The sequence below is a fragment of the Suricata suricatta genome, chromosome 9, assembly GCF_006229205.1.
Source record: "Suricata suricatta isolate VVHF042 chromosome 9, meerkat_22Aug2017_6uvM2_HiC, whole genome shotgun sequence".
In the NCBI taxonomy this organism is placed as follows: Eukaryota; Metazoa; Chordata; class Mammalia; order Carnivora; family Herpestidae; genus Suricata; species Suricata suricatta.
In genome coordinates this window covers 29,384,438-29,411,437 of record NC_043708.1, presented here as the reverse complement: position 1 = coordinate 29,411,437, position 27,000 = coordinate 29,384,438, and the positions used below count along the sequence as shown (strand labels likewise).

Below are 27,000 nucleotides of genomic sequence, written 5' to 3'. Positions count from 1 at the left end.
AACTTATGTGGGAACATAGTATGTCTTACTGTCTGAATTTGTGCTGGATTTGGATAGGAAGAGGTCCCTGTAGTTCTTTACTCAGTCATAACGATCTTTTAAAAATGTGTATTTGTTTATTTTGGGGGAGGGAAGAGGGAAAGAGAGAATCCCAAGCAGACTTCATGCTGTCAGACACAGGGCTCGATATCATGAACTGTGAGATCATGACCTGGGCCAATACCGAGAGCCGGACACTCAGCGGTCTGAGCCACTCAGGTGCCCCAGCGATTTTTTTTTTTTTAAGGCAAATTTGACCGTATCCCTTTCATGCTTAAAATTTTCAGTGGCTTTCCATTGCATTTAAAGTAGAGCTCATCCTCCTAGCGGGCCCCACCACACCGCTACCTGGCTTTTCCAGTTCCTCCGGGCCCACTTACACCGCCATCCTCACGCACTCTAGCTCCACTGGCCTTTCTTCAGGGTCCTCAGCGCGCTCTTCCTTACTGAGGACTTTGTACTGTCTTTCCCTTTGCCCACAACATCCCAGGCATCCCCCGCCCCCACCAGTCTTCCACCTGGCTAATTCCTTAATTATCTTTAAGCATTAACCTAAATATCACTTTCTCAGAGAAACCTTCTCTAAAGACCTGACCCACATGATTGGCTTATTTGCCATTTTTACCTCCTTAGTGCTCATCATACTTATAATTTCATATTTATTTGTTTTTATTTGTTTGAGGTTTATTTCTCCTTTAGCCCAGGGGTGGCACACTTTTTCTGTAAAAAGCCAGACAGTAAATATTTTAGGCTTTGGAGGCATATGCATTTTCTGTTGCATATTTTTATTTAAATTTTTTAAAACAATGCTTTAAAAACATAAACACCATTCTGATCTTGGATTTGGCCTGGGGCTGTATTTTGCAGCCCTTTGGGGTAGATGATAGTATGTCTCCAGTACTTGTTTCAACAGTTAGCATATGATACATAGTTTGTTGGTGCTGCAGAAGGATTAAATGCGTCTATAGCTGTTTCTCCTTTCTCTTCATTCCAGAATTCTCAGGAAGTCTCTGTTCTTGCTTGGATCTTGTGACCTTTGGTCATTTTCTTTCCTTCACAGTGTTACCCCTGTCCCATCTACCTCCTGCCTCTCAAAATACTAATCACGAGTGTTAGTATTTTGCCAGAAAGATGTTTGGATCTACTGAGCATTTTGATGTATTTTCTGCGGTATTTGCCATTAAGCCAATTTATTTTTTTTCTAATGTTTTATTTATTTTTGATACAGAGAGAGACAGAGCATGAGAGGGGGAGGGGCAGAGAGAGAGGGAGACACAGAACCGGAAGCAGGCTCCAGGCTCTGAGCTGGCTGTCAGCACAGGGCCCAACGCAGGGCTTGAACCCACGAACGTGAGATCTGACCTGAGCTGAAGTTGGAGATTTAACCGACTGAGCCACCCAGGCGCCCCTAAACCAATTTAATTCCTTGATTTTATTATGTCTCGTACTGGATTCTGAATGTTAAGTGACATTCAACGAAACAAAGTTCTTGATTAGCTTACTGTACATCTTGGTTAAATCCCTTTATGTTTATTTCATGTCCATTTTTATTTTACTGATATTCTTAATATTCTTTTCCATGTAAATTTTATATCAAAGATTTGAGATAGCAGTCATTTTTTTTGTCTGCCAAAATTTTATTATTACAGCTTCTACAGTGTTAACTTTTTATTTGTAAATGTTACTTCGCTAAGCACAGTTTTCCAGGTCAAACATTATAGGTCAAAAATGTATTATGCTAATGGGATTCCTCTCAGTTTTTATTCAAATTATTTTCAACATATCTGGTTTTTATAATTGCCAGTTTTATTATTTTACCAATAATACTATGATGTGACTGAAAGCTAATTCAGGAGACGATTGGTAATGGTCTCTTACAGGTATTTTGGAATCCCTTTCCAGGTCTCAGAGTTCTTTTTTTAGTTGCTAGTGTTAATTCCTATGCTTTTTTCTAAGCCAAGTATATTACTAGGTATGTTGGGGTAGGAAATGTCTTGGGATTTGTATTAATTCAGTTACTCGGTTCACTTTATTCTGCTACTCTGAACAAGGGTCGCATTCTGTCTCCTCAGTAAATGTCAGCATCTCCAGGCTCCCTCTTGTCATGTATCTTTTCTGTATACTTTTCACAAAGTGATCTGCATAGAGTGGTGCTGTCTCTCATTGTGTCTCTCTTAAAAATCTTTGACTAGAGCTTCCAGAAAGATGACAAAAATGAATGAAATGAAGTAATAACATAAAATCTAAGGAACAGACCCAGCTTCATGCCACACATTTATTTTTTTAATTTTTTAATGTTTATTTTTTAGAGAGAGAGAGAGAGAGAGAGAGACAGAGCATGAGCAGGGGAGGGGCAGAGAGAGAGACACAGAATCTGAAGCAGGCTGCAGGCTCTGAGCTGTCAGCACAGAGCCTGATGTGGGGCTCGAACCCATGAACTGTGAGATCATGACCTGAGCCAAAGTCAGACGCTTAACCAACTGAGCCACCAGGTGCTCCCTTGCCACACTGTAAAATGCCAGTCTCAGGATGTTTCTTCCAGAAACTGAATAATTCTCGGCCCTCTCTAGCCTGTTTTAGCACATGGAAAAAGAAGGAAAATTTCTCCAGGCTTGTTACAAAGCCAGTGTAGTACAGGTTACAAAATATTACTAAACTGGCTAAAAAAGTAACGGTAGTTTAATCCACATGTGGCCATAGATGCAAAGTTTTTCCGAACCCAGAATCAGCAGAAACCAGGAGTCCTATTTTTCAAGTGCCTTTTACTAGTTGAGTCATTTTCATTTCTTAAATTAAGTATTAGAAAGCAAATTAATAGAATTCATCTTTTAATAGGTTATTGGAGTAGACAATAAAATAGTCTCTTCAGAAGATGAGGGAAGATTTTTGATTGAATTTCATTTTACTTACTGGTTTGAAAAGTACTTTCTAAAATCACACACATCCTTATTCTGGAAAAAAAAGTTTGTGACTATAGACCCGTGGCCACGAGCGCGTGTGACGGCCAGCTGCCGCAGGCATTCCTGTTAACGGCAGGTCCAGACCAGGGCTTTTCTCTTCACCACTGTGTGACGTGATTGCAGAAGTGCTCAGCAGTGCGTCTGAGTAAGAAGTCAAACAGCAGAGTGGTTGAGACTTCTCCAGTGCTGAGCCTCTTCAGCCTCATCTTTCACACCACCACCAACTGGTGCTGGTTTTCATGGCATCTCTTTCTCTCAAAGCCGTGTTTTTCAAACATGCATGGTGTGTATGTTCTCTTTAAAGAATAAATTTATTGTAAAATCTCATGTAAGTTATTTAACCTAAATATGTGCCTTTATAAAATTAAGTATAATCCCCTTACAATCGTTATATAAGGAATTTACTAATTAAGTGGAAGCAAGGCCACAGAACAAGATAAAAATTAACATCAGTGTGGCAGATGATAGCTTCCTGGCACTAGACTGTTGTGGGGGTAATTGTGTCTTCCAATTTTGTAGTTTCCCGTCAGTGACCCCAATGCAGAGAATGCCTGTTTGGTGTCTTATATAAAAGAATGTAACTTCAAAGAATTGTTTGCTAGTGCTGAATAATCAGATCTCATAACTAATTGAAATTTTATCAGCAGATAAACTTCAGATGCCAATAATACAACTTTAGCCAATTGTTGGAATTGGCAACAGGAAAATTAACTATGTATTTAAGATTAGATTAAATTATCATGAACCTTTACAGTTTATATATCTAAATAAGCAGGATGTCCATAATATTCCTGCTTACAGCATGGACATGATACTGATAAATGGAGCTCAGATTCTTTTGAGTTCTGCCTGTCTGTCTATATTGTGTGCCCTCTGATGATTCACCTCTAATTCCATTCTTCCCTTATTGGATTAACTGAAATCTTCATGAGATGTCCCTTTACCCGTTGGCCTTCATTTGACACGAATGCTATTGTAAACCCAAATTTGGAAAGTTTGGGATCAGTAGATCAAAATTGAGAAGGTTACTGCACACATTTTCACAGCCTTTAAAGTGCTGATGCCTGTTGTGATTCTGCAGGAAATGAATATATAACGTGCCTAGTTTCTGGAGTTTCCTGCAGTTTGTTCATGAACATTCCAAGGGAAATCAGTTACATCCTTTAAATTACTCTAAAAGGTGTCTTTTATCTGAATTTCTTACGTCTTTGAAGCATTCATATTTCTACTTCATACACATTTTTTATTCTCCTTTATATCCAGTCATCTGTGTCTTTCTCTCTTTAAGGTACTTACTGTCAACAACGGGAAGTGGAGGCCATTACTGAAGGCGTTGAAGAAGATGAAGGATTTTGCTGTTGTGAACCTGGTCATATTCCTCATGTGCTTTCATTTAATGCTGCGTTTAGCCAGCGCTGGCTGGCCTGGGAAGTGATCGTCACTAAGTATATTCTGGAAGGGTATAGCATCACTGACAATAGCGCTGCCTCTATGCTTCAAGTCTTCGATCTTCGGAAAGTACTCACAACTTACTACGTCAAGGTAAGGATATGTGCCTGGGTCGACCTTCTGATGGTTGGAAGTTCTTCTTGGAAAAGACTTATGTATTTTTTTGTGTACCTGTGCTTTGCTTCTAAGTAGTGATTTAAATTCTCTAAGTATCCAGTAAAGTATCCCTATAAAGGTCTTGCTGTTTCTTTTTTTAGTAGAACTTACTCCATTTGTTTATTAATAATAATAGCTACTATGTGTATGTAGTTCATATGCTTTAGGCACCAGACTAAGGAATATGCGTACATACACATATATGTATCTTTCCCAGTTTCCTAAAGGAATATCACATCTGTGTTTTACAAATAAACAAAAATCAGATGTTACCTATCGGAAGTCCTCTAACTAGCAAATGGAGTTAGGGATTTAAAACGTAGACCTGTCTGGGGCACCTGGGTGGCTCAGTTGGTTAAGCAGCCAACTTCGGCTTGGGTCACGATTTCACGGTTCATGAGTTCCAGCCCCGCATCTGGCTCTGTGCTGACAGCTCAGAGCCTGGACCCTGCTTCAGATTCTGTGTCTCCCTCTCTCTCTGCCTCTTTCCCGCTCATGCTCTGTTTCTCTCTGTCTCAATAATAAATAAAACATTAAAAAAAAAAAAAAAACATAGACCTGTCTGACTCCTCAGCCCTTGCTGTCGACCACTGCTTTGCACTGCTTTCAATAACCTGAATAAAAGTATTGCAAGATTTGGGAGTTCCCCAAGACCACCCTTACTTATGATAGCAGCTGCAGTTTTGGGGTCACCAGGGGCCACTCTCAGATTCAGTAATTTGCCAGAAGGACTCACAGAACTCTGCAAAGCCATTATACTTTGGTTAGGATTTAATACAGTGGAAGGATACAGATTAAAATCAGCCACAGGAAGAAGCATGCAGGGCATGGTTCAGGAACACCAAGGCACAGCTTCCACTGGTCTTCTCCCAGTACAATTGTATATTATGCCCATTTCTCCCAGCAGCAGTGTGTGCCGGTATGCACAGTGTTGTCAACCCAGGAAGCTTGCCTCAGCTTGGGAATAGAGTTTTTATTGGAGCACAGTCACTTAGAGACAGCCGGCCACCCACACGGCCGACCTTAGTTTTCAGCTCCTCCAGAGGTCATGGCTCTAAGCCCCAAGTGAACAAAGAGTCTTAATCAGCCAAGGCATTGCAAGGGAGTAGAAGTTATTTCCCAGGACCCAAGGGCACATACCAGACCTCTCTCTGGGCAAGGTTAGTTCTTTACCACACAGGTATTCTATTTTTCTACAGATTTTACAAGCTTACAGCACAGCTGTGAGTTGGTGGCCTGCAGACAAAGCCAGTATTTTCAAGAGGGAAATGTGTGCTAAATTTTAGTGACCCATATCTGGATTTTCCATATCTGTGTTACCTCCTCTCTATCACTTTATTTGTGCTGATTGGGATGCATGTTAAGTCTTGTGTTTAATGTTGGGTTAAACACAGCCTCAAGGAGATAGAGTTTGCATTTTTTGCATGCTGTGCGTCTTCATGTGTATATGCCATTTTCTATTTCTGATTCTAAATAGACAATTTCTATTGCTTTATTATTGGTTATATTTTATAACGATCTAAGATCACAAGATGATTTAATAACTTTCTATGAGAAATTTCTCAAATCCATCACAGTAAAGTTTTTCTACCTCTCTTAAAATATCCTAAATTCAAAAGCTCTAAAATCAGTAGAATTAGTTTGAACTTGCCTTGCTGAATTTATGGTTGTGATTTTTAAAGCATTAAATTAACTGCTCATCCAGAAAGGCCTGAGGTCCAGCACTCCTAAAATGTAATCTTACAGTATTGAGCTAGAATAAAATATTTTTAAGCTATACAATCAGTATAAACCATTGGAATTTAATGAGGAATTGGAGTTAAATGATCATTTAACCTGGATTTTTTTTTTATCTTTCCCCCATTAGGGTATCATTTATTATGTTACAACTTCTTCTAAGCTGGAGGAGTGGCTAGCTAATGAGACAATGCAGGAAGGACTACGTTTGTGTGCAGATCGAAATTATGTTGATGTAGACCCAACATTTAATCCAAACATCGATGAAGACTATGACCATCGACTAGCTGGCATATCCAGGGAAAGTTTCTGTGTGATTTACCTCAACTGGATAGAGTATTGCTCTTCCCGAAGAGCAAAGGTAGGGCTGTGTATTTCATTTATAACTGTTTGGGTCTGTTTTTTCAGAGATGGAACGAATATCCCTGTTTGTTATTATGAGGTCAGTTTTTCCAGATCTTCCTCTTTCTGATCATCTAGCTAAGAGAATCTGCAGTTGTTAAAAAAAAACAAAAACAGAAAACCCCAACAACAACTCAGAGGTTGAGAGGAAGCAATATTCTACAGATAGCAATTTGATTTTCTTTACTGTAGTTATAGTCGCTAGTGGGCTAATACAGCTGTCGCTAATAGCCTGCTGCCAGGATATGTCTGGAAATAACTAATTAATAGATAGAATATTGTATTTGCAGGAGAGGACGTTATCAGTAATGGTGTATGCAAGTACTTTGAGATGATTTGCTAAGATTCTTATACTTTATAAAACAGTTAAAGTATGTTCTGCTATTATAAAGTATTAGATTTTACTTAAAAGTTTCAAAGAGCCTCCTCATACATATTGATGCTTCATTTTATACTGATTTGTTAAGTTTCTTCTCACTAGAACTATTTGAAGACATAGAAATTGTGTGCTAGTTGAGTTCTTCATCCTTCCTGATCTTCCGATTTTTTTAATTTTCTGATTTGTTAAAATACTGTTATGCCTTCCTGATACATAATGTTCTTTGTTTTTTAAAGCCACTGGATGTAAACAAAGATTCATCCCTGGTGACCCTTTGTTATGGACTCTGTGTTCTGGGACGGAGAGCTTTGGGGACTGCATCCCACCATATGTCCAGGTAAGGAAGGCATTTCTGTTTTCAGGAAGAAAGTAGGGAAGCTGTATAATATTAATCTGGAAAATCTGATATAGCTTTTCAGGGAAACACTCTATGCTAATTTATTGCAAAAGTCTTCTCCGATACTGTTTTTTAATAGATCTTTTGCTGAACAGAATTGAGGTCTCTCAAGTGCTTAATAGCTGGCTTTTAAAATTCACACATGTGGGTAACTACTGGTAATAAGAATTTAATGGGGTTAAGACATTTTCAGTAATAATCACCCCATAAAGTTTGATTGGCCTCCCCCTGTTTTATATCTCTTTTTCTAATGATTTACTTATTCATATTTCTGTGTAGTTTTTGTCCAAAGCATTTATGCTTTTAATATGGTTAATATAGTACATTAGGTTGAGGGGTATAAACTGAGTTTCCTCACATACACATCTTAGTGAATTAGAACTAAGAAATATTACCTAATTTAGATTTCTTTTGTGATTACCACGTTTTCCCATAGGTCCTTCTTAAGTTTTTGTAGCTTATAGCCTCTTTGTTGTTGGTTCTCATGGACTCATGTTATCGTGGTTAGTAAACAAGGGTCCCAACTCAAACAGGCCCGATCCCTTGTGAACCTGATTGCGGGGTTGTGGCCTTAGTACAGTCTTAGGAATCTGCGTTTGCAAAACACTCTCAGATGACTCTGATGCACAACCACACATAAGAATCAGTGTAATGGAAGATCTCTGTCAAAATGTGTAAACTTTTATCTCCAATCCTAACAGTAATTTAGAGTCATTCCTCTATGGATTGCATGCCCTATTTAAGGGAGATTTCCGGATTTCTTCAATTCGAGACGAATGGATCTTTGCTGACATGGAATTACTAAGGAAAGTAGTAGTCCCGGGAATCCGCATGTCCATTAAACTTCATCAGGTAAGAAGAGGAAAAGTCTACTGTCTTACCGGTGTTTCATGGTGCTTGTTCACTTCCAAATTATGTTTCTTAGGAACTTTTGGGGAAATATTTGATTTGAAAAACATGATTTGTGGCAAGATATTAAATCTTAAAAGCCTGAACATATGTTTCTACGAGTAAATTTGAATATTAATATTAAAGAGTGAATGATCTGGGCATGAACTTAGGGAAAACTGTAAGCAGTGACAAACTGGAAATAAAGGTCCTTCACCCTGAGAATTCTTGTTTTGACCTCACACTTCGCATGTGATGCAAGCCTCTCCTGCAGCTGAGCGTCAGCCAGCTCCCAGGGCAGTGTAGCCGCGTCTCGGGGGACTTGTAAGTGCTGCTCTTACTGAACTGTGTGTTTCATGTCGCCTGTTATATAGAATGATAGACTGTGCAGACAGACAGAGCCTTCGTTAAATAATCCTAGTAGGGTAATAAAAACTAAAATGTAGCCCAAAAACACATTTCCAAAGCCCTGGATCATATCAAGGCTATATTATGAAACTAAGTACTGGTACTTGCTCTAATCATTCCACTTGACACTAGTCCTCAGATCTGATGACAGAGACTGCCTGATAAGCCTCCTTAAAATGCGTCTGCTCTACTCAAATCTGTTTGAATATTTTTTCCCCAAATAAAGGGTGAATTACTCTTCAAATGATTTTACTATAATCTAAACTGTTGGAATAAAGTCAATGTCCCATAGTGTTTAGGAGATTACTGACGAGGGCTATCTTATTTGAAAGTCTCTGTGGAAATGGAATACTATTTTGAGGATCATGGAGAAAATGTACATTTGGGAACAAAGAGTTGCCCATCTTCACACTAGCTTTATAGTTTCGAGACAATTCAGTGTGTTTAAAAGAAAAAAATAATGATTAAAATGTTTTTAAAACTGCAGAATTTCTCCCAAGGCACTGATTAATATCTGCTATGTAAGAAATATTCTCTTTTATATAATCTGATTATCTAACAACTCCAGGGCAAGATCTTAGTTAATTCTAAATGTTATGACAAGTAGTTGATCTCCATCTGTCACAGAAGAAACTGAGGCACAGGGTGTCTGCATTTTCTGATACCACAGGTCTTTGCCCCCATCCCTCCTTACAGGTGCTCCTACCTGTTGCTGCCAGGTCCGTTTCCTTGCATGTTCCTCTGGCTGCGGCATTATTGCCTGCAGCAGAGTTTCCCCACCTTACATGATGGCCCAGCATACCTGGGTACACTCTCATTAGCCGTGGCTGACAGTAACAGTGACAAACAGTGGGGGTAAGGGGTTGGAATCCGGAACCCAGGAGCCATGGAAGGCTGGAGAGGGAAAGGTAGAGAACACAAAGGCCCCTGGAGAAATTCCATCATTGTGACACATGTTTGAGAGAGGCGAGATGGACCTATTCGGTAGTAAGAAACAACCACTTATTGAGCATCATTTTGAGCCAGATTTGGCTTGCCCATGAGGGACTCTCGGGCCAAGAAAAGTCAGATCTATAAATAGGTACTGGTAATCTCCAAAGTTTGTATGGTCTATATTCCTGAAAACCCATAAAAGCAAACAGTGGGCTTATGTATTAAAGGAGAGGATATCCATATGCATTCCACAGAACCCAAAAATTCCCCTCCAAACAATTACCTAAAGAGTGAAAGTCTACGTCTATACAAAGAACACACATGTGTACATAGCAGTCTTAGTTGTAATTGGAATTGGAAACAACCCAACTGTCCATCAACAGACAAACTAATTATGGTATATCTACATGATGGAATATTACTTAGCAATAAAAAAGAATGAACTACTGTTAGACTCCACAACATGAATGAATCTCAGACATTATGCAGAGTAGAAGCCAGGCGTAAAGAGAGTACACATTGTATGATTTTATTCATATAAAATCTAAAACCAAACTAGTCTATAGCCACAGAGAGCAGATCAGTGGTCCCTTGGGATGTGGAGATTGATTGAATGCCAGAGGACAAGAAGGAGGGCTTGGGGACGATGGAGATGATAAGAGAAGTTTTATACCCAGATTGTCTCAGTGATTATATGGAAGTGTACCTCTGCCACAAATGCATCTAACTGCACACTTAAAGTGGTATAATTCACTATATGTAACTTACACTTCAAGTTAAAAAAAAAAAAGATTTTTTCCCCAGAAAGCCAGAAATATAAAATTTCTCATAACCCTTGCCTCTTAGACAATCTTTGCTAATGTGTTTTTAGTACTTTATAGGTGTTTTTAATTTTTGCTTTTTCCTCTAGAGTTTTTTTATTTTTTTTAATTCTCTAATCTAATGTATTATGTTTTTACTTTATAAATTAAAACTGTTATCTGTGTAATATTTATAATTGTACAGTGTTACACAGCATATTAGTGCTCTCATCTACATGATATCACCACAACCTAGAAAATTATTTTATTTTATCTTTTTAACGAACTGGGGAAAACACCATTTATTTAATTTATTTTTGAGAGAGGGAGAGAAAGAATGTGAGTGGGGGAGTGGCAGGGAGAGAGGGAGACACAGAATCTGAAACAGGCTCCAGGCTCTGAGCGGTTGGCACAGAGCCCGACACGGGGTTCAAACTCATAAACCTTGAGATCACCACCTGAGCTAAAGTCAGATGCTTAACTGATTGAGCCACCCAGGCATCCCAACCCAGAAAGTTATTTTAATCCCAATTTGGTAGACAAAGACTCAGAACTCAGAGAAATTAAGCAAATTGCCTTTCTCGTGTGTTCTCTTGTTCATGGGTTTTCTTGTTCTCTATTTAATCATTTTGTAAAACACTTTATTTCCTTATTTGTTTTACCAATTTCATTAGTCTCAAAGTCCAGTTTGATTTATAAGTGATATGATGAAAATCTTATAGTCTGTGATTTAGGACAGTTTGTTTTGTTTTGAGAGAGAGAGCGAGCATGTGTGAGACAAAGTGGGGAAGGAGCAGAGGGAGAGGGAGAAAGAATCTGAAGCAGGCTCCGTGCTCAGCAGAGAGCCTGACATGGGACTCAGTCTCACAGCCCTGAGATGATGACCTGGGACGAAACCGAGAGACGATCGCTTAACTGACCAAGCCACCCAGCTGCCCCATATTTCTTACTAGTCTTCATATCATTATTGCTTAGCACAATGCTTGGTGGCCAATGAATGCTATGAATCATTTTCATTATTTAAAAAAAATATATCTTGTGCTTTGGCTTATAACTTTTCAAGTGTATTTTATTTATTTATTTATTTACTTATTTATTTATTTTTAAATATTTATTTTTGAGAGAGAGAGAGAGAGAGAGAGACAGAGTGTGAGCAGAGGAGGGGCAGAGAAAGAACAAGACACAGAATCCGAAGCAGGCTCCAGGCTCTGAGCTGTCCTCACAGAGCCTGATGCAGGACTCCAACTCATGAACCTCGAGATCATGACCTGAGCCGAAGTCGGATGCTTAACCAACTGAGCCACCCAGCACCCCTTCAAATGTATTTTGAAAATGTCTTTGAGAACTTGTGCCAGAACTGGAACATTTTCACTTTTCATTTGAAACATAATGAAAAAGATCACCCTAGAGCATCTTCTATCACCCCATACCGTTGCACAGCCCTTCCAAAAAGCAGTCACTTCCGGTAATTTGATGTATATCTTTTCTGATTTCCCTGAGTTCACAGACATTTCCATCTATATATACACAAACATTTTCCTTTTTAAAAATCTAATTTTGCTACATGAAATGATCTGCAACACATGCTTTGCCCCCCTATTTAATATAACATGGATGGAGCACCTGGGTGGCTCACTTGGTTACGTGTCCAACTCTTGATTTTGGCTCAGGTCATGATCTCAGAGTTCGTGAGATCGAGCCCCATATTGGGCTTTGTGGACATCCAGAATCATGCTGAGAATTCTTTCTCTCTCTGCCCCTACCCTACTCATGTGCACATGTGTACACACTCTCTTTTTCTCTCTCAAAATAAACAAACTTAAAAAATATGTGTAACATGGAGAGTCAGCACATGGAGAGGCACCTCACATTTTTAACGCCTCTGTCCTACTTCAGGGTATGATTTTTAACTACAGTTTTATTCAGCAATTTCCCTATTGATGGACATTCTGTTTGTCTCAAATACTTTGCCTCCAAAATAATATTCAGCCATCTTAAGCCCAAAGAAAAGAAATATTTAAACAAGATTAAACATACTCCATGTTGGCATGCCTAATATGTCCCAGCTTTGTCCATTTTATTAAGAGTATAATTATTATCTATATCTGTACTTCTATTTTCCATTCAACACTACTGTACAAAGATAGGGTTCCCTCCCTAAAGGAACTGCTTGGTAAAGAGAGTGCACCATGTGATATCTGGCTGTCCGCTGGTATAGGAAAGTGAGCTTACTACTTAAAAGGAAGGTTAGAAGGGTTGGTGTCCCGAGGTATTGCCAATTTGTAAATGCTAGCTTAGGTCACGTTCTCTAGAAGCAGTCAGAGTCCAGGATTCATGCACAAGAGGTGGACAGGGTGCCCTCCAAGGAATTTGTAAGGAAGGGAGAGAAGCAAGGAAGATGCTAAACAAAACTGTGTTTCAGCTGAATTCTAGCTCCCACTGAATTCTAGAGTGTCAGTCACCAAGAGTTATATTAGAGGGAACATCTGTGTATGTTAGAGTTATACGTAAGAGGGGACTTTTATGTAGCTTAGCCTTCCTTAACTGATACCAGTGAGACAGTTCTCTAACAGAAAAAACTATGTGTGTGACGACAGGCAATACCCAACTTGAATGAGAAAAAGAAAATACATAAAATGGGAAAAGTACTTAATTTATTTAGAACTTCGAGAATAGGGTTGGATTGAAGAATTTACAAAAGTAGTACAGCAGTAATGAGCTTATCCCTAACCTGATTAAATTTAAGAATCTCTAATTTATCTCTAAAAATAATATGTATAGATATAAAATATTCATATTAAACCAGTTTTAAGCATTTTCATTGAGTAACTGAGTAGTAACTATACAAGCTTTTGTCAGTACTTTGGAAGTCCTTCATATTTCAGTGGCACCTGGGTTGCTTAGTCATTTAAGCATCCATCTTCACCTTGGGTCATAATCTCATGGTTTGTGGGTTCAAGCCCCACATGGGGTTCTGTGCCTAGTGTGGAGTCTTCTGGGATTCTCTGTCTCCCTCTCTCTCTCTGCCCCTGCCCTGTTAGTGCTCTCTCTCAAAATAAACAAACTTTTAAAAAAAACACACATTTTTTATTTCTCTGTTTAGGATCATTTCACTTCTCCAGATGAGTATGATGACCCTACTGTGCTCTATGAAGCCATTGTGTCTCATGAGAAGAACCTCGTTATAGCCCATGAAGGGGACCCCGCGTGGCGGAGCGCAGTCCTTGCCAATTCTCCCTCCCTGCTTGCTCTGCGGCACGTCATGGATGATGGCACCAATGAGTATAAGATCATCATGCTGAATAGACGCTACCTGAGCTTCAGAGTCATCAAGGTAAGTTTTCGAGGCATTTATTTGTGTCTGGAAAAAAAAAAGGCACTTGTATAACCTTGTCATAACCTTAAAAAGTCATTGAAACTCTTTTTATAGACAGAAAAATGACTATATAACATTAGCACTGTTTATGGGCACTTAATTTGATTTATTTCAATGTAATTTAGTCTGTCCTCTGAAATTTTCTCAAGTATGATACAGTCTTAAAATCTTTGCTTATTTTCTTTTTGTGGCAGTCTTTTATCTATTCCATATGCTGTCCGAGCAGCCTGTCTTCTTAGAATGTCAACACCATATTGCTGATCTGATTCCTAGGTTGCAAAATAATACCATAGTGTGTACTTTTTGTGTGGGTTTTTTGGGTTTTTTTTTTGTTGTTGTTGTTTTTTTTTGCTTCTTGAAAAGCATCTCATGGCTTTAGGAGGCTTAATTTCAGAAATTTTATTTTAATAGTTTATAACAAGTTGCTTTTTATCTACCTCATTTAATCAACCTGCCCAGTCACAAACATCCTTTTAATGCTGAACACTTGTTACTGCTCATTTCTATCAAAAATAGCTATTACCCCGATTACAAAATGCAGTGCTTTATCAACTTGGTAAACTTGGTGTTTTTGTAAGGCTGACCAGGCCTTAGTATCTAACAGCCTACGAATGATAATGGAAAAGTGAAGAGCTTTCACTCAAATGTGCCTACTTGTATGTTTTGCTGTTCACTGTTGCCGTATGTCCCATCTACACTCTTCTGTGTACATGCGTTTCATTGCTGGCCCCTTGACCATGTGCTCTGGTTTTCAGGTTAATAAGGAATGTGTCCGAGGTCTCTGGGCTGGGCAACAGCAAGAGCTTGTGTTTCTACGTAACCGTAATCCAGAGAGAGGAAGCATCCAGAATGCAAAACAGGCTCTGAGAAATATGATAAACTCATCTTGTGACCAACCTATTGGCTACCCAATCTTTGTCTCCCCTCTGACAACTTCTTACTCTGACAGCCACGAACAGCTTAAAGAAATCCTTGGGGGACCTATCAGCTTGGGCAATATCAGAAATTTCATAGTGTCCACCTGGCACAGGTGAGCTCTGGGGTTACCCATTTCAGCGATGGTGTGTCCTGACCCTCTTCTTCTAGTCGGTTTGCATGAGCATCACCTGGAAAGCTTCTAGAAGAAAATACAGATGCCGTGACACAGTATAAGCCTACTACATCAGGAACTTCGGGAAGGAGTCTATTTCAAACTCTTCTTTGATAAATGTACCCTCTGGTTAAGAACCACTGCTGCAGGGGCCCCCACGCAGCTTAGTCGGTTGAGTGTCTGACTCCTGATTTCAGCTCAGGTCATGATCGCCCGGTTCGTGGGATTGAGCCCGCGTCAGGCTCTGTGCCTGCTTGGGATGCTCTCTCTGGCTCTCTGCTTCTTCTCTGCTTGTTCTCTCTCTCTCTCTCTCTCTCTCAAAATAAATAAATAAACTTAAAAAAATGCTTCTCCAGCATTTGGTAGAGTCTTGAATATTCAGTTCCTTTTCCTTTAGCTTTTCTTACTCTGTATTGCAGCATAGTGCCACTATTAGGATGTGTGGGCCAACAGATGGCAAATTAGAGAAAAACGTACCAAACCTGAACAAGCTGATTACCTTCTGTTTTATTCCATTCTAGCAGTAGGGGGCGCACACTGCACTTGCTGAAACTCCTGGGTGTGCGACGCAGAGATATTACTGCCGTTTTAACAATCCAGTCATCACTCAGATCTCAAATCTGTGGTGTCTTCAAGTGTGCACATGAATTTTTTCTCTTCCTTTGTCTAGTAAATTATGGTATTTGGTATAGGAACATCATAGTTTGGTGGATGGTGAAGAAAAGTCACAGTATCTTCAATTTCTTACAAGCTTTTTGTTCAGATCCTTAAGTAACAGAACTTAAAAACAGGATGTGGAGTTAGGGTGGCAAACTCTCAAGCAGACATTTTATTCTAGGCATACTCAGGGGGGAAAAAAGTTTCACCATTTTAACATAAGGAAGAACATAAACCAGGGGTGGCATTTGAAGAAATTTTTTTTCAAAAATTATCTGTTGTGCTGGAATTGCCTTAAAGAGGTTGCGCCCTCTTCCTCCAAGAGAAGTGGCATGGAGGTTAGGGTGCCTGCCAGGCTGAGGCGGCGGCAGGCTACCCAGGATAGTTGGTCACCCAACATTCAAAAGTGGGGGAGCGATGATTACAGCAGCACTCTGTTTGCATCTGGGATCTTAATGGTACAATTTCATTATGTGTGGTTTTCATTATGGTTCAGGAATCATGACCAGATCAGAAAAGATGATAGAGCACCCAGAAGTGAAGGTAGATTGGGAAGAATTGAGGCAGTGAGTATACTAGCGATAGTTCTTAGGCCATCCTTTGAAGACATAACATTTTTGTTTGTTTGTTTCTCATATTGAATGCACTGTAAAGTCTTTGGAAGGTGCATATTAGTAGCATTAAACATTCAGAAGAGCTAGGAAGAGAATAAAACCCCGATCTTGAGGGGACCGTCGGCTAATGCTGCTTACTCTGGTGTTTGCTCCCAGGTTAAGGAAAGGGTGCGGGGCTGGCTGTAACAGTGGTGGCAATATCGAAGATTCCGACACCGGAGGCGGAATTTCCTGCACTGGTAACAACGCAACAAGTGCCAGTGACCCCCATAGCAATGTGTCCCAGGGAAGCGCTGCCAATCCAGGGCAAGGGCCGGGAGCAGGACTCCATCCACCTGCCACATCTTATCCTCCAACACTAGGTAATGTGAAAACAAGCTTGTGTGTCTAAGTTAGCCTCCTAGCCGTGGGGCTCAGATAGTATGTATGCCTAAAGAGAATTCTAGATTATCTACTTGTAAATATGTAAAAATATTTTGTCTGGTTCTTGGTTGGGCATTATTTATATTTATCACTTTATATTATATACATATATATATAATTTGAAATATTTCTTTGAAAGTATCATTTTGAAAGGCTAATAATCTAATTTATAATATAATTAACTTCTTTTTTATTGGACAGTGGTTTGGTTTCTTCTGAATGTTATGAATAAACATTGTGACTGCTATTTTCTTGGGCTGGAGACTTTAAAAACTCAATCACTAAATCAAAGCTTATGAGACTATTTAAGATTCATGACACATAAGGCCAAAAATCTTTTCAGGAAGGTTTCGTTTTTGTTTTTGTTTTTTTAACCAGTTGGTGCTCTCACCAGTCATACAAAGGGATGCCCATCCTGTGTATTTTCACCAGGAGCATTACCGGTTCCCACCTCTGTTCCCTGCTTGCTCAGAGGAACAGGAGAAGGGGTGGTCTTTAATTTCATTTTTTAAATTTGCATTGCTCTTATACCAAGATTGAAAGGTTTTAAATTGAGTTTATCACCTGTGTCTCTCTTTGAAGTACCTGTTAAACCTCTTGCCCATTTTTCTATTTGGTCTTTTTCTTGTTTTATTTGTATATTCTGTATTCAAGTTCTTTGTCAGTTTTCTGTACTACAAATGTCTTTTCCATTCTATCCCTTGGCTTTCAATTCTCTCTGTGAAAAGTAGCTTCTCTTTTATATATATATTAAAAATATATATTTAAAAAATATTTTAAGTGTATTTATTTTGAGAGACAGAGAGAGAGAATCCCAGGCAGGCTCCATGCTGTCAGCACAGAGCCCAATGCAGGGATCAAACTCACCAACCGTGAGACCGTGACCTAAGCCGAAACCAAGAGTCAGACACTTAACTGGCTGAGGTGCCCCAAGTGGCTTCTCTTCTTTTGACAAGAAATTCTTCGTTTCAGTGTAGAGGAATTTACTAATCTTTTCCTTTATAATTAGTACTTTTTGTATCCTGCTTAGAAAGTTGTTCCTATCCCAAGGCCATGATGGTATTTTTTTTTTTTTTTTTACTAATTTACCTTTTACATGAGATCTGCAATCCACCTGGTATACAGTAGGAATCAGATTTAATCTGTTTTCATGTGCCTGGTTGGTCAATTCAGGCCTGTCTTTTCCCCCACTGCTTCACATGAATGAAATGAAGTCTTAAGACATATAAAAAAAAAATCTAATAGCATTGGAATTAAGACTAAATAGGTATATTATCAACATTTTGTATGTTCTTTTTTAACTTCTGGGTGAAAATCTAAAACTTTCAGGGTGCTTTTTCACATGCTCTTCCCTTGATCAGCTCTTTTTATTTTCAGATAAAAAGTACTATGGCGCAGTTTTTTCATTAGAGTTAAAACTTAATTTCTAACTCTCACATTACTGTTAGGAGTCAGGAAAAAGACAAACATGAGGAATCATCAAGCCCTTTGAAAACGGACACAAAAGAACCTACTCCTCAGTATCCCTGATAATTCATGTATAGTAATAGTCCCGTGATGGGTACGATGGTCACAGTGTGGTATCTGCATCTCTCTGTAGACGGTGTAGTTGTCATTGGAACGGATTGGAAGGACACTCATTCTGTACTTTCAGAAAAAGGGGTTAGGGACCTTGCCAGATAGTCACTCCTTGATAAATCTTTCTCATGGTCTCATTTCCATGATACACTTCGTTTCTGAAAGTAAAGAGTTACTCTTGTTATTCTGAAATACTTCTGTGGCAGATATTGTAGGGTTTATCCCAGCATTAAATCCAGATATTTGCTGAAATTATTTGTGTCTTTCTTTTCCCCAGAATTTAATTTTTAAAAAGCTTTAGCAAATTGGGACACCTGAGTAGCTCAGTCAGTTAAGTGACCAATTCTTGACCTTGGCTCAGGTCATGATATCACAGTCTGTGATGTGTACTGACAGTGTGGACCCTGCTTGGGATTCTCTCTCTCTCTCTCTCTTCCTGCCCCTCCCCTGTTCTCTCTCAAAATAAATAAACAAACTTCTTAAAAATGTAAAACACTTTAGCAATTAAAATTATATTATCAAAACCATACAAGAAAACTGATCTCAGATATTTATTTCTATTTAATAACTTAAAATCTTTAGGTATAAATGTTAAATTCAATAAATTCACCAAGTCATTGGCTAAGGGGAAAAGATTCAGAAACTCAAAAAATAAAAACAAACCCAAATCATGTTTGACTCACGCCATCTAAAGTAAATGCTGTGGTTGCTCCCTCTCTAGGCACTAGCCACAGCTCCCACTCTGTCCAGTCCAGCCTGGTCAGACAGTCCCCTGCTCGGGCCTCGGTGGCCAGCCAGTCGTCCTATTGCTACAGCAGCCGGCACTCGTCTCTGCGGATGTCTGCCCCGGGCTTCGTGCCCTGTCGGCGCTCGTCCACCAGTCAGATATCCCTCCGGAACCTGCCGTCCTCCATCCAGTCCCGCCTCTCCATGGTGAACCAGATGGAGCCGGCCAGCCAGGGCGGCCTGGGCTGTGCGCAGCACGGCCTCCCGTCTTCCAGCAGCTCCAGCCAGAGCATCCCCGCCTGCAAGCATCACACGCTCGTGGGCTTCCTCGGGACGGAGGGCGGGCAGAGCAGTGCCGCTGACGCCCAGCCGGGCCACACCTTGAGTCCTGCCAGTAACTCACACGCCAAAAGGGGGGAGGTGATTTACAGAGTCCAAGTGAGTAAGCCCGCGGTTCTGGCGCTGCCTCTCCCGTTCGTGTTTATTTCTCGCTTGTTGAGTGAAGGATGCTGGTGAAAACACACCCCATAGTACTTAGTCTGAAGACTAGGACGTTTTTGAATGCTGAAGAAAGTTTCTGCCAGCGTAAAAACTGGAAGCAAGTAGTGTTTCAGTGGTGACTTTTGTTCTGCACGCAGCTGTTGTCCTGTGGCCCCGGCAGTAAGGTCTGCCCGCAGGCTAACAGGAGTTCAGGAGGTGGCCCGTAGATTGTTTTGTGGCCAGTTACAGGCCGCGGAGAACTTGAGATTCAGTCTGTGCAAGAGAGTTTACTTGAGATTATATAATTTGTCATCATCAAGAAAAAAATCGAATTGGAAATGACCCATATTTATTTACAATACAGATCGTGGATCCCAGTCAAATTCTGGATGGGATCAACCTATCCAAAAGGAAAGAGCTGCAGTGGCCTGATGAGGGTATTCGGTTAAAAGCTGGGAGAAACAGCTGGAAAGACTGGAGTCCTCAGGAAGGCATGGAAGGCCATGTAAGTTCTCTTAATGAAGCCCCCCCCCCCCCCGCCCCGGCTCTCCCTTGCTTTGTAGCCCGACTGACTTGTGTGCACGTTTTTAGCTACTCGATGCTCGTGCTGTTTTAAATACCTATTGCTTAATTATCAAACAGCATTACTATCTCTGATTTTAGGTGAAGTTTGTGAATATATTCGAGGTCTCTGCACTAACTTATTTTGTTCTGAATCATCAGGTGCTTCACCGATGGGTGCCTTGCAGCAGAGATCCGGGTACGAGATCCCACATCGACAAGACAGTACTTCTGGTCCAGATTGATGATAAATATGTGACTGTCATTGAAACCGGGGTACTAGAACTTGGGGCTGAAGTGTGAGCCAGTGTTTTATAACTACATTTCTCTTCCCTCTCCATTCCAAGACGTTGGAAAAGAGAGGAGAGCGCAGAAGACGCCTGCAGGTATTCCCCTGCTCCCGTACGGGAGACCCTTGGATGTAGGGTGGGCTTGGCTAAGCGCCTCGCCCTCTCCCTTCACCCTGACTCCCGTCACGGTCTCCATGCCCAAATAAAGCTGAAATATTTTTTTAAGTTAGCTGCCGGAAAAACATTTTGCATGAAGGATAAAGTTCTGTTAAATTATGTCCTTAAAAGAAGTTTTTTTCCTATGCATTGCCTATGCTTTAAATCAACAAACTCTTCATTTCTAAACTATGATCTCATATTTTTCTAATTTCTTTGCCAAAAATAATTGCCATGTTTTGTCATAGAACATGAAGTCCATTCACCGTGATTTTTAAAAAACAGACCAGTATAGACACCTTCACGTTGACATTTAGCAGTATGAAAGTTTAATGTACAGTGAAAGAGACTATGAACAGTCAGAGATTTATCTTATTCCTTGAGCGCTAAAAACTTTAATGAGAAAACTGCACTAATTTTTTACAACAATGCACTAAAGTCTGAGATTTCTCAGAACATTTATTTATATATGAAAATAAAATACCATTATTTAAATTGCCTTTGGGATTAACCCCTCCCCTTTCCTTAAACACACATAGCAGGAACTGTGCTGCTCAGTTTTGTTCGTAAGCCGTACTCCATGCCGGTACCTCGGGTGTTTTTCTCTAAAATGAACATTAAGTGTCAAGAGATGCATAACATCATCGTCGTTGGCCTTTCCCGGTGACAGCGGTCAGAGTGTTGGTCCTGTGAACACCACTGCCAGCCCCTGTGCCCGCACGTCGGAGGCGCTGCAGCACCGTGCACCCCGGGTCCCCTGCTCCTCCCCACCCGGGGCGAGCCCTGCTGGGGTCAGTTCTGGGAAGAAGATACTTGTGCGTTTCAAAGAAGATGAGCATCCGGGAACTTAGAAAGAGGATTGATTGCTTTTCTATTCAGAGTCATTAGCTCTTGAAGTTGCTCACATGCAGTTCAGTTAATCAAGTAAAAGTTTTTCAAACGGAATTATCCAAATGGTGCAGTTCTTGTTATGTCCCTCTCCGATAACCTCACCTTTTTCATTTTGCCCCTCTCTTCTTTTTCTATTACTTGAATTTTATTTCCTGTAATTTATAGTGCAGAGGTGTAATTTGAAATATTTATAACTGTGAAATTGACTTAATGTGTTGTCTCATAACTTAAAGTTTATTGGTTTTTTTTTTTTTAAAGTATGCGTGTATTCAGGGAACTGTGTAGTTCAGATTTACAATTGGGCTAGGTGGAAACTGTGGTTTAGAGTTAATTTTCAACTTCCGGCATTTTTTAAGTCCTTCAGAAAACTTTCCCCCTTTGTGTGAAACTCCAAAGAAGACTCTGTATACATCTCCTCTGAGCATTTCGGAGCAGCCTGCCTTCTACCCCACTGTAAATGGGAAGTGAAAAGAAGCAAGTGTGAAGTTAATTCTAATCCTGTATTTTATTTAATCCTATACATCCCAAGTGTTACTGTTTCACCATGTGGCACTAGCCACATTTCAGGTACTCACCGGCCACATGTGCCCGGTGGCTCCTGTATTGGATGACACTGGTGTAAAGAATCTTTTGATGCGGTGACAGGAGAGAGAAGCTGTTTCCATACTAACTCCCTACTGTCGCTTGACAGGGTAACTCTTCCGTAGAAGGAATGATAACTAACATCCGACTGCATTTCCGTTCCACAGTCTGTTCATCTTGCCCTTTTCTAATTTACAGTTTTCCTAGTTATTCAGGATCCCGTGTGCCTCGTGCTGACATTTCTGGACTTCATGCTTTGCAAATTTTACTTTTTAAAAAACATTTGTCACATGATTTACTGAGCCTTTACACAAAGGTACCCTTTCTAAATTGACCAGTTAAGATGTATTTTCTTGATACTGTCGTTACATTCTGTATTTGCCACATTTTGGCAAATCTGCAATTTGTCATTAAGGTCCAGGCTTTTTATGTTTCTCTTCTGAAGCCAAATATATGATCTATCTAACAATCTATATTTATTTAAAATCTTCTCAATGGAATTATGATTCCTACTGCTTGTTCTCTTTCTGAAATGAATATGATCTTTTCATGGTCATTACCTAGATGGGAAGGTGAGTGGAGCCCTTTCAGTCTTAAATGGAAGATAGCTCGTTTTCCTGTGCAGAAAAAAAAAATCTGAGCTTCGGATAGTTCGATCAGAAGGGCTAGAATTATTTTTATTCCTCGCCTCCCACCCCCTGCCCCCACTTGTTAATAAACACATTACACACTCTAGAAGTGCAAGACCAGATTTTATGTGGAATATATATATTCCATATTCCTGTTCCTATTTTTTAAGCCGAAAACTGATGGTCTTTTAAAAGTCAAAATACTTTTGTAATGACTATGGCAGAGGAAGCAGTAAGAATGGAAGATTCATGTCTTAACAATTGGACCTAAATTATTATGTAGAAATACACATGCTTTCATTAAGTAAATTGATCATACATGTCTTATTCTACCTTCCCCAGCCCCCTCCCACCCCCCCCCCGGAGAATAGTGAACTATTTATTTAGATTCCCTAGTCAGCTGTCTTCATTGGCGTACAAGACTCAAGCATGCACATACCTGTGTCTTCGGTTCACGATTGCCAAAACTTTCAGAGTTCCACAGTTTGAAAATAAGAATATATAATTTAAACACTAGTGTTTTATGCATTTCCCTTGAACAGAGTTTCATTGATATCTTTCTGGTCCTTGTTTGATTTTGTTTTTTTCTTCTTTTGAGAGAGAGTACTGGAGTGAATTATAAATTGTTAGCTTTTTTTCTTATTTCCTCTCATTCAGTGGCAAAAATCATTGTAGAACCCAAAATTAAGTTTTTGATTAAACTTCCAGTTTACAACTTGGTGTGACACCTCTTTTTACATCATTTTCAGTGCTTGATAAAACTTTAAATGTTCATTTTTTCTAAAGAAATCTAGATTTTCCCAGAGTATAGATTAATATAAGATGTTGGTATTTAAGGGGCTTGGAGAGTAGGTGGTGAGGCTGTATATTTTTAAGATAGGAAATTAAGTACCTTTCAGGAAATTAATGAACAGTCTTCACCAGTGTTCTGCCTTCTTTGAGTTTCTATTATTGGAAGGTGAGCTTCCATTAGATTTGAAGTAGTTTTAAAAATATGTCAAGTGTATCTGAGATACTTTTACTAGTCCTTGAAACAGAAGTAGACAGACAGTATTTCTATCCTGAGTGAGGCACGGAAAATGATCCTGTGTACCAAATGTCAGGTCATAGACGTTTTAATATAGAAACTAAGCGTATAAGGAAGATGGGGTTTTCTGCTTGAGTTGGTTTATTTTTCTGTCTTCTATCAAAGTATGAAAAAGCAGCCTCAAATCAGGCAAGGGTAGTTAACTTAGCCTTAACAGGTTCCACTTTGCTTCCCTGCAGCATCCTTCCTCTGCTTACAAATTTGGTGGATTGCTGCATCGAGTGTCCAGAACTGGTCGTCTTTTAAGCTTATGATTTGCCCAGTGTCTAAAATTATCTTTTTCTTTTAGTTAACTTTAAAAAATCTTTCCTCCTATATATATGACTTGAGAAAAAGATACCATAGTAACTTTGCTTGAGAATTCTTTGAATTTTTGTTTACTAGCTAGTAAACTGTAAACTGCTGCCCAGATTAATTACTTTTGCGTGTTCTCTTCCTTATTCTTTCATTAATATAGACAGTCCCCAGCCTTTTATTTTAAGTCCTCAGTATTCATTCTTGGTCTCCTTTGGAGTGTAATATAATCACACACAATTACTTTGCCTGGACACAGACCCAGAGTATTTTTTCCTTTAATATGATAAGTTGTTGAGATGAGGTATAAAACATCAACTTTTATTCTAGAGGCTTTTCCTTTTCATTCTAAAATGAGTGGAAAGAATAATGTCAGTCAAGGCTAAAATGGTACTTGGAACCTATCAAGGGACTTTGAACTTTCTGTTTCAGTCTTCTCTCGAAACTGAGTTTGATTGATCTGGAGAAAGAGGAAAGTTAGATAATATTACATTGGCAATCTATAGGGTTTTTTAATTAAGTTTTTTTAAATGAACCCCTCTTTTCTTCATTTTTCTTTTTTAAAAAATCTGGCTGATACACACCTAGGCCTTCTCATTTTTAACTTAGGTAAGAATTGTGACTGGAAAGGAATTAAGTGTTACACAAATAGACCTGGTAGATATGTGAGTAGAGGGTTAATTTTGCTTGAAACAGAAGTATATTTTCTGCTTTGAGTCACCTCACCAGAGTTCTCTGTCAAGAACTGTGTATGATAAGAATTGCTCTTTATTGTCCATCAGCCGCATATTCTTTCTGAAGTAGAGTAAATAAGTTCTACTTGGGAGCCGAACTTTATCATCTGCCGTTTTATGGAAGCGACGTAACAGTCTCTGAGGCAAGCAGAACTGATCGGCCTCGCAAGGTTACACGACAGCTCTGTTCTAAGACTCATACCTGTTCTGTAGGGTTATGCCTTTTTTCTTATGCCTCAGCTCTGCACCTGACAATCTGCGATTCGTGGAACTAAGCTGGAAGGAACAGAGGTCATGTAAGAGAGTGGTAAGGATGGGCTCCTGGGTGTCACTTGCGCATATGAAGGGACACCCTGGAATTCAAGACAGTGTAGTTGTAGGAAATGAGACAGCTGCTCCCGAAGACTCTTGGGTTTAGTGGGACTGTGGTTAAACAAGATGACGAGATGTTTTCATATATGAAGCTTGATTCTACGACCAAAAAACAGAAATGTGGGGGAAATCTTGTCTGCTTATGCTTTTTAAAGCTTATAGTTTAAGTAAAAATAAATTGTAAAAACGGATTACCTTAACCCTACACCATGAGCTCTGCATGAGGAAATGGGAGGAAGAAGACTAAAAGTGATGCAGGAAGGTATATATGAGGAAGGAAAATGGGTTTCCGTCTTCTGATCATGGGCTCTGGAAGCATCCATTGCCTTTACCAGCATTCAGTATAAACCAGAGAAAGGAATATGTGCCCGCGCGTGGGTCTGTGAGTGTGTGCGCGTCTGAGTGTTTGTTATTCTAAATAGCTTGTAAATACTGTAGTTGTTTAAAATGGAAAATAAAGGCTGAGATTGTTTTTTTTCTTTGCAAATATATTGCATCAAAAATACAGTATTGACAGTGGATAAAACACTGAGGAAATAAATTTTTTTTCATTTTGCCTTCTGTCCATTTTTGTCAAGTTAAGAAAAATTAGAGTACATCATATAAAGCTCTGCATAGCATATTCTAAAACATGTACTTGGTTCTGAAATAATCATTTTAATCAGAAACATGATTAAACGTGATTCAGCTTGTAAGAGAAATGTACATATTTGATATTAAAAGGACATCTTTTTATACTTGGCAGAAAGGTTATGTTACTTTGTCTTTTGAATTTATCTGAATATGTCATATTAATGATATAACATTAGATGGAACATGTAAGGTAATAAAATATGTTCACTGTATTACACTAAGTTACAGTATAGAAAAAGGAGTGCACATTTGGATTATGGTCGTCAATCAGGTAAACTAACCCATTGTGTACATGTGTAATACTTAGAGAAAATGCAAGCTTAGCAATGAGAATAGATACACTTTTTTTGTTTGTTTTTATTTTGAGAGAGAGAGAGAGAGAGAGCTCACTAGCTCAAGTGAACAGAGAGAGGGAGAGAGAGAATATCCCAAGCAGGCTCCACACTGTCAGCACAGAGCCTAATGCAGGGATTGAACTCACAAACCAGGAGATCATGACCTGAGCCAAAGTCAGATGCTTAACTGACGGAGCCACCCGGGCGCCCTGAGAATAGATCCACTCTTGATCAAATTCCTTACTGAGCCTTTAGTGAGTCCTTTTAACTGTTAGTAACAATCAGAACCATCGGATGCAGGTTATGTGCCATCGGTATCCGAGGCCCAGACAGTTTGCTCTCTTCCGTCCCAGGATCACAGGGGCACAACTGGAGATGTAGTGGTGCCTAGTCTTCAAGGACAGTATGTTTTCTTGTGACAGGAAACCTGGCGGTTAAATGAGTCACGTCTTCAAAGGAAGAGAACTCTGTGTGAGCTACATCAGCCTTACAGCCAGAGATTCACAGGCTGTTCAACACGAAATGAGTCCCATAAAAGTTCTGCGTTGTTCTTCAAGTGCAGTTTACTTAGGGTTTTTCTTATGAAAGAATCCCAAAGTTTTGCTGACCTGTAGCCACTGAATCTCACCAGGGAGATGCATTTTCCTGTGGGGAAGACAAAAAGCACCTTGTGAAGTAAGGGCATGACACAAATGGTGGGTTCTTGGGTATCCGGTCAGCACTTATTATACACAATATTTGTTTTATTCCCCCCTTTATAGGTGCTTATTAAAGGAAATCAGGTGTGACTAAACTTCATACTTGGGAAAATGTAACTTGGTACAAGAAGATTCCTAGATTGCTTTGTAACTTTGTAGCAAAAGGCTAGAGATTAATCCATCTTGTCGGATAGCCTTTTAAAACCATCCGATGTCATTGTGCAGTAAACTGTGCCAAAAGGGAAA

General features: G+C 39.5%; 1 protein-coding gene across 9 annotated transcripts in view; it reads left to right on the top strand.

Annotated features, from left to right (window-relative positions):
• PCNX1 (pecanex 1) overlaps nt 1-25,645 on the top strand; it is a 169,240-nt gene extending 143,595 nt beyond the window's left edge. For all 9 annotated transcript variants that reach the window (XM_029952862.1, XM_029952861.1, XM_029952860.1 and 6 more), the window contains 10 exons: nt 4,288-4,541; nt 6,472-6,702; nt 7,359-7,459; nt 8,221-8,371; nt 13,652-13,882; nt 14,680-14,954; nt 16,442-16,647; nt 19,008-19,450; nt 19,857-19,997; nt 20,216-25,645. In XM_029952862.1, coding sequence (XP_029808722.1) covers nt 4,288-4,541; nt 6,472-6,702; nt 7,359-7,459; nt 8,221-8,371; nt 13,652-13,882; nt 14,680-14,954; nt 16,442-16,647; nt 19,008-19,450; nt 19,857-19,997; nt 20,216-20,356 — 2,174 coding nt within the window. In that variant the 3' untranslated portion in view covers nt 20,357-25,645. The remainder of the gene's footprint in view (nt 1-4,287; nt 4,542-6,471; nt 6,703-7,358; nt 7,460-8,220; nt 8,372-13,651; nt 13,883-14,679; nt 14,955-16,441; nt 16,648-19,007; nt 19,451-19,856; nt 19,998-20,215) is intronic.
• The last annotated feature ends 1,355 nt before the right edge of the window (nt 25,646-27,000 follow it).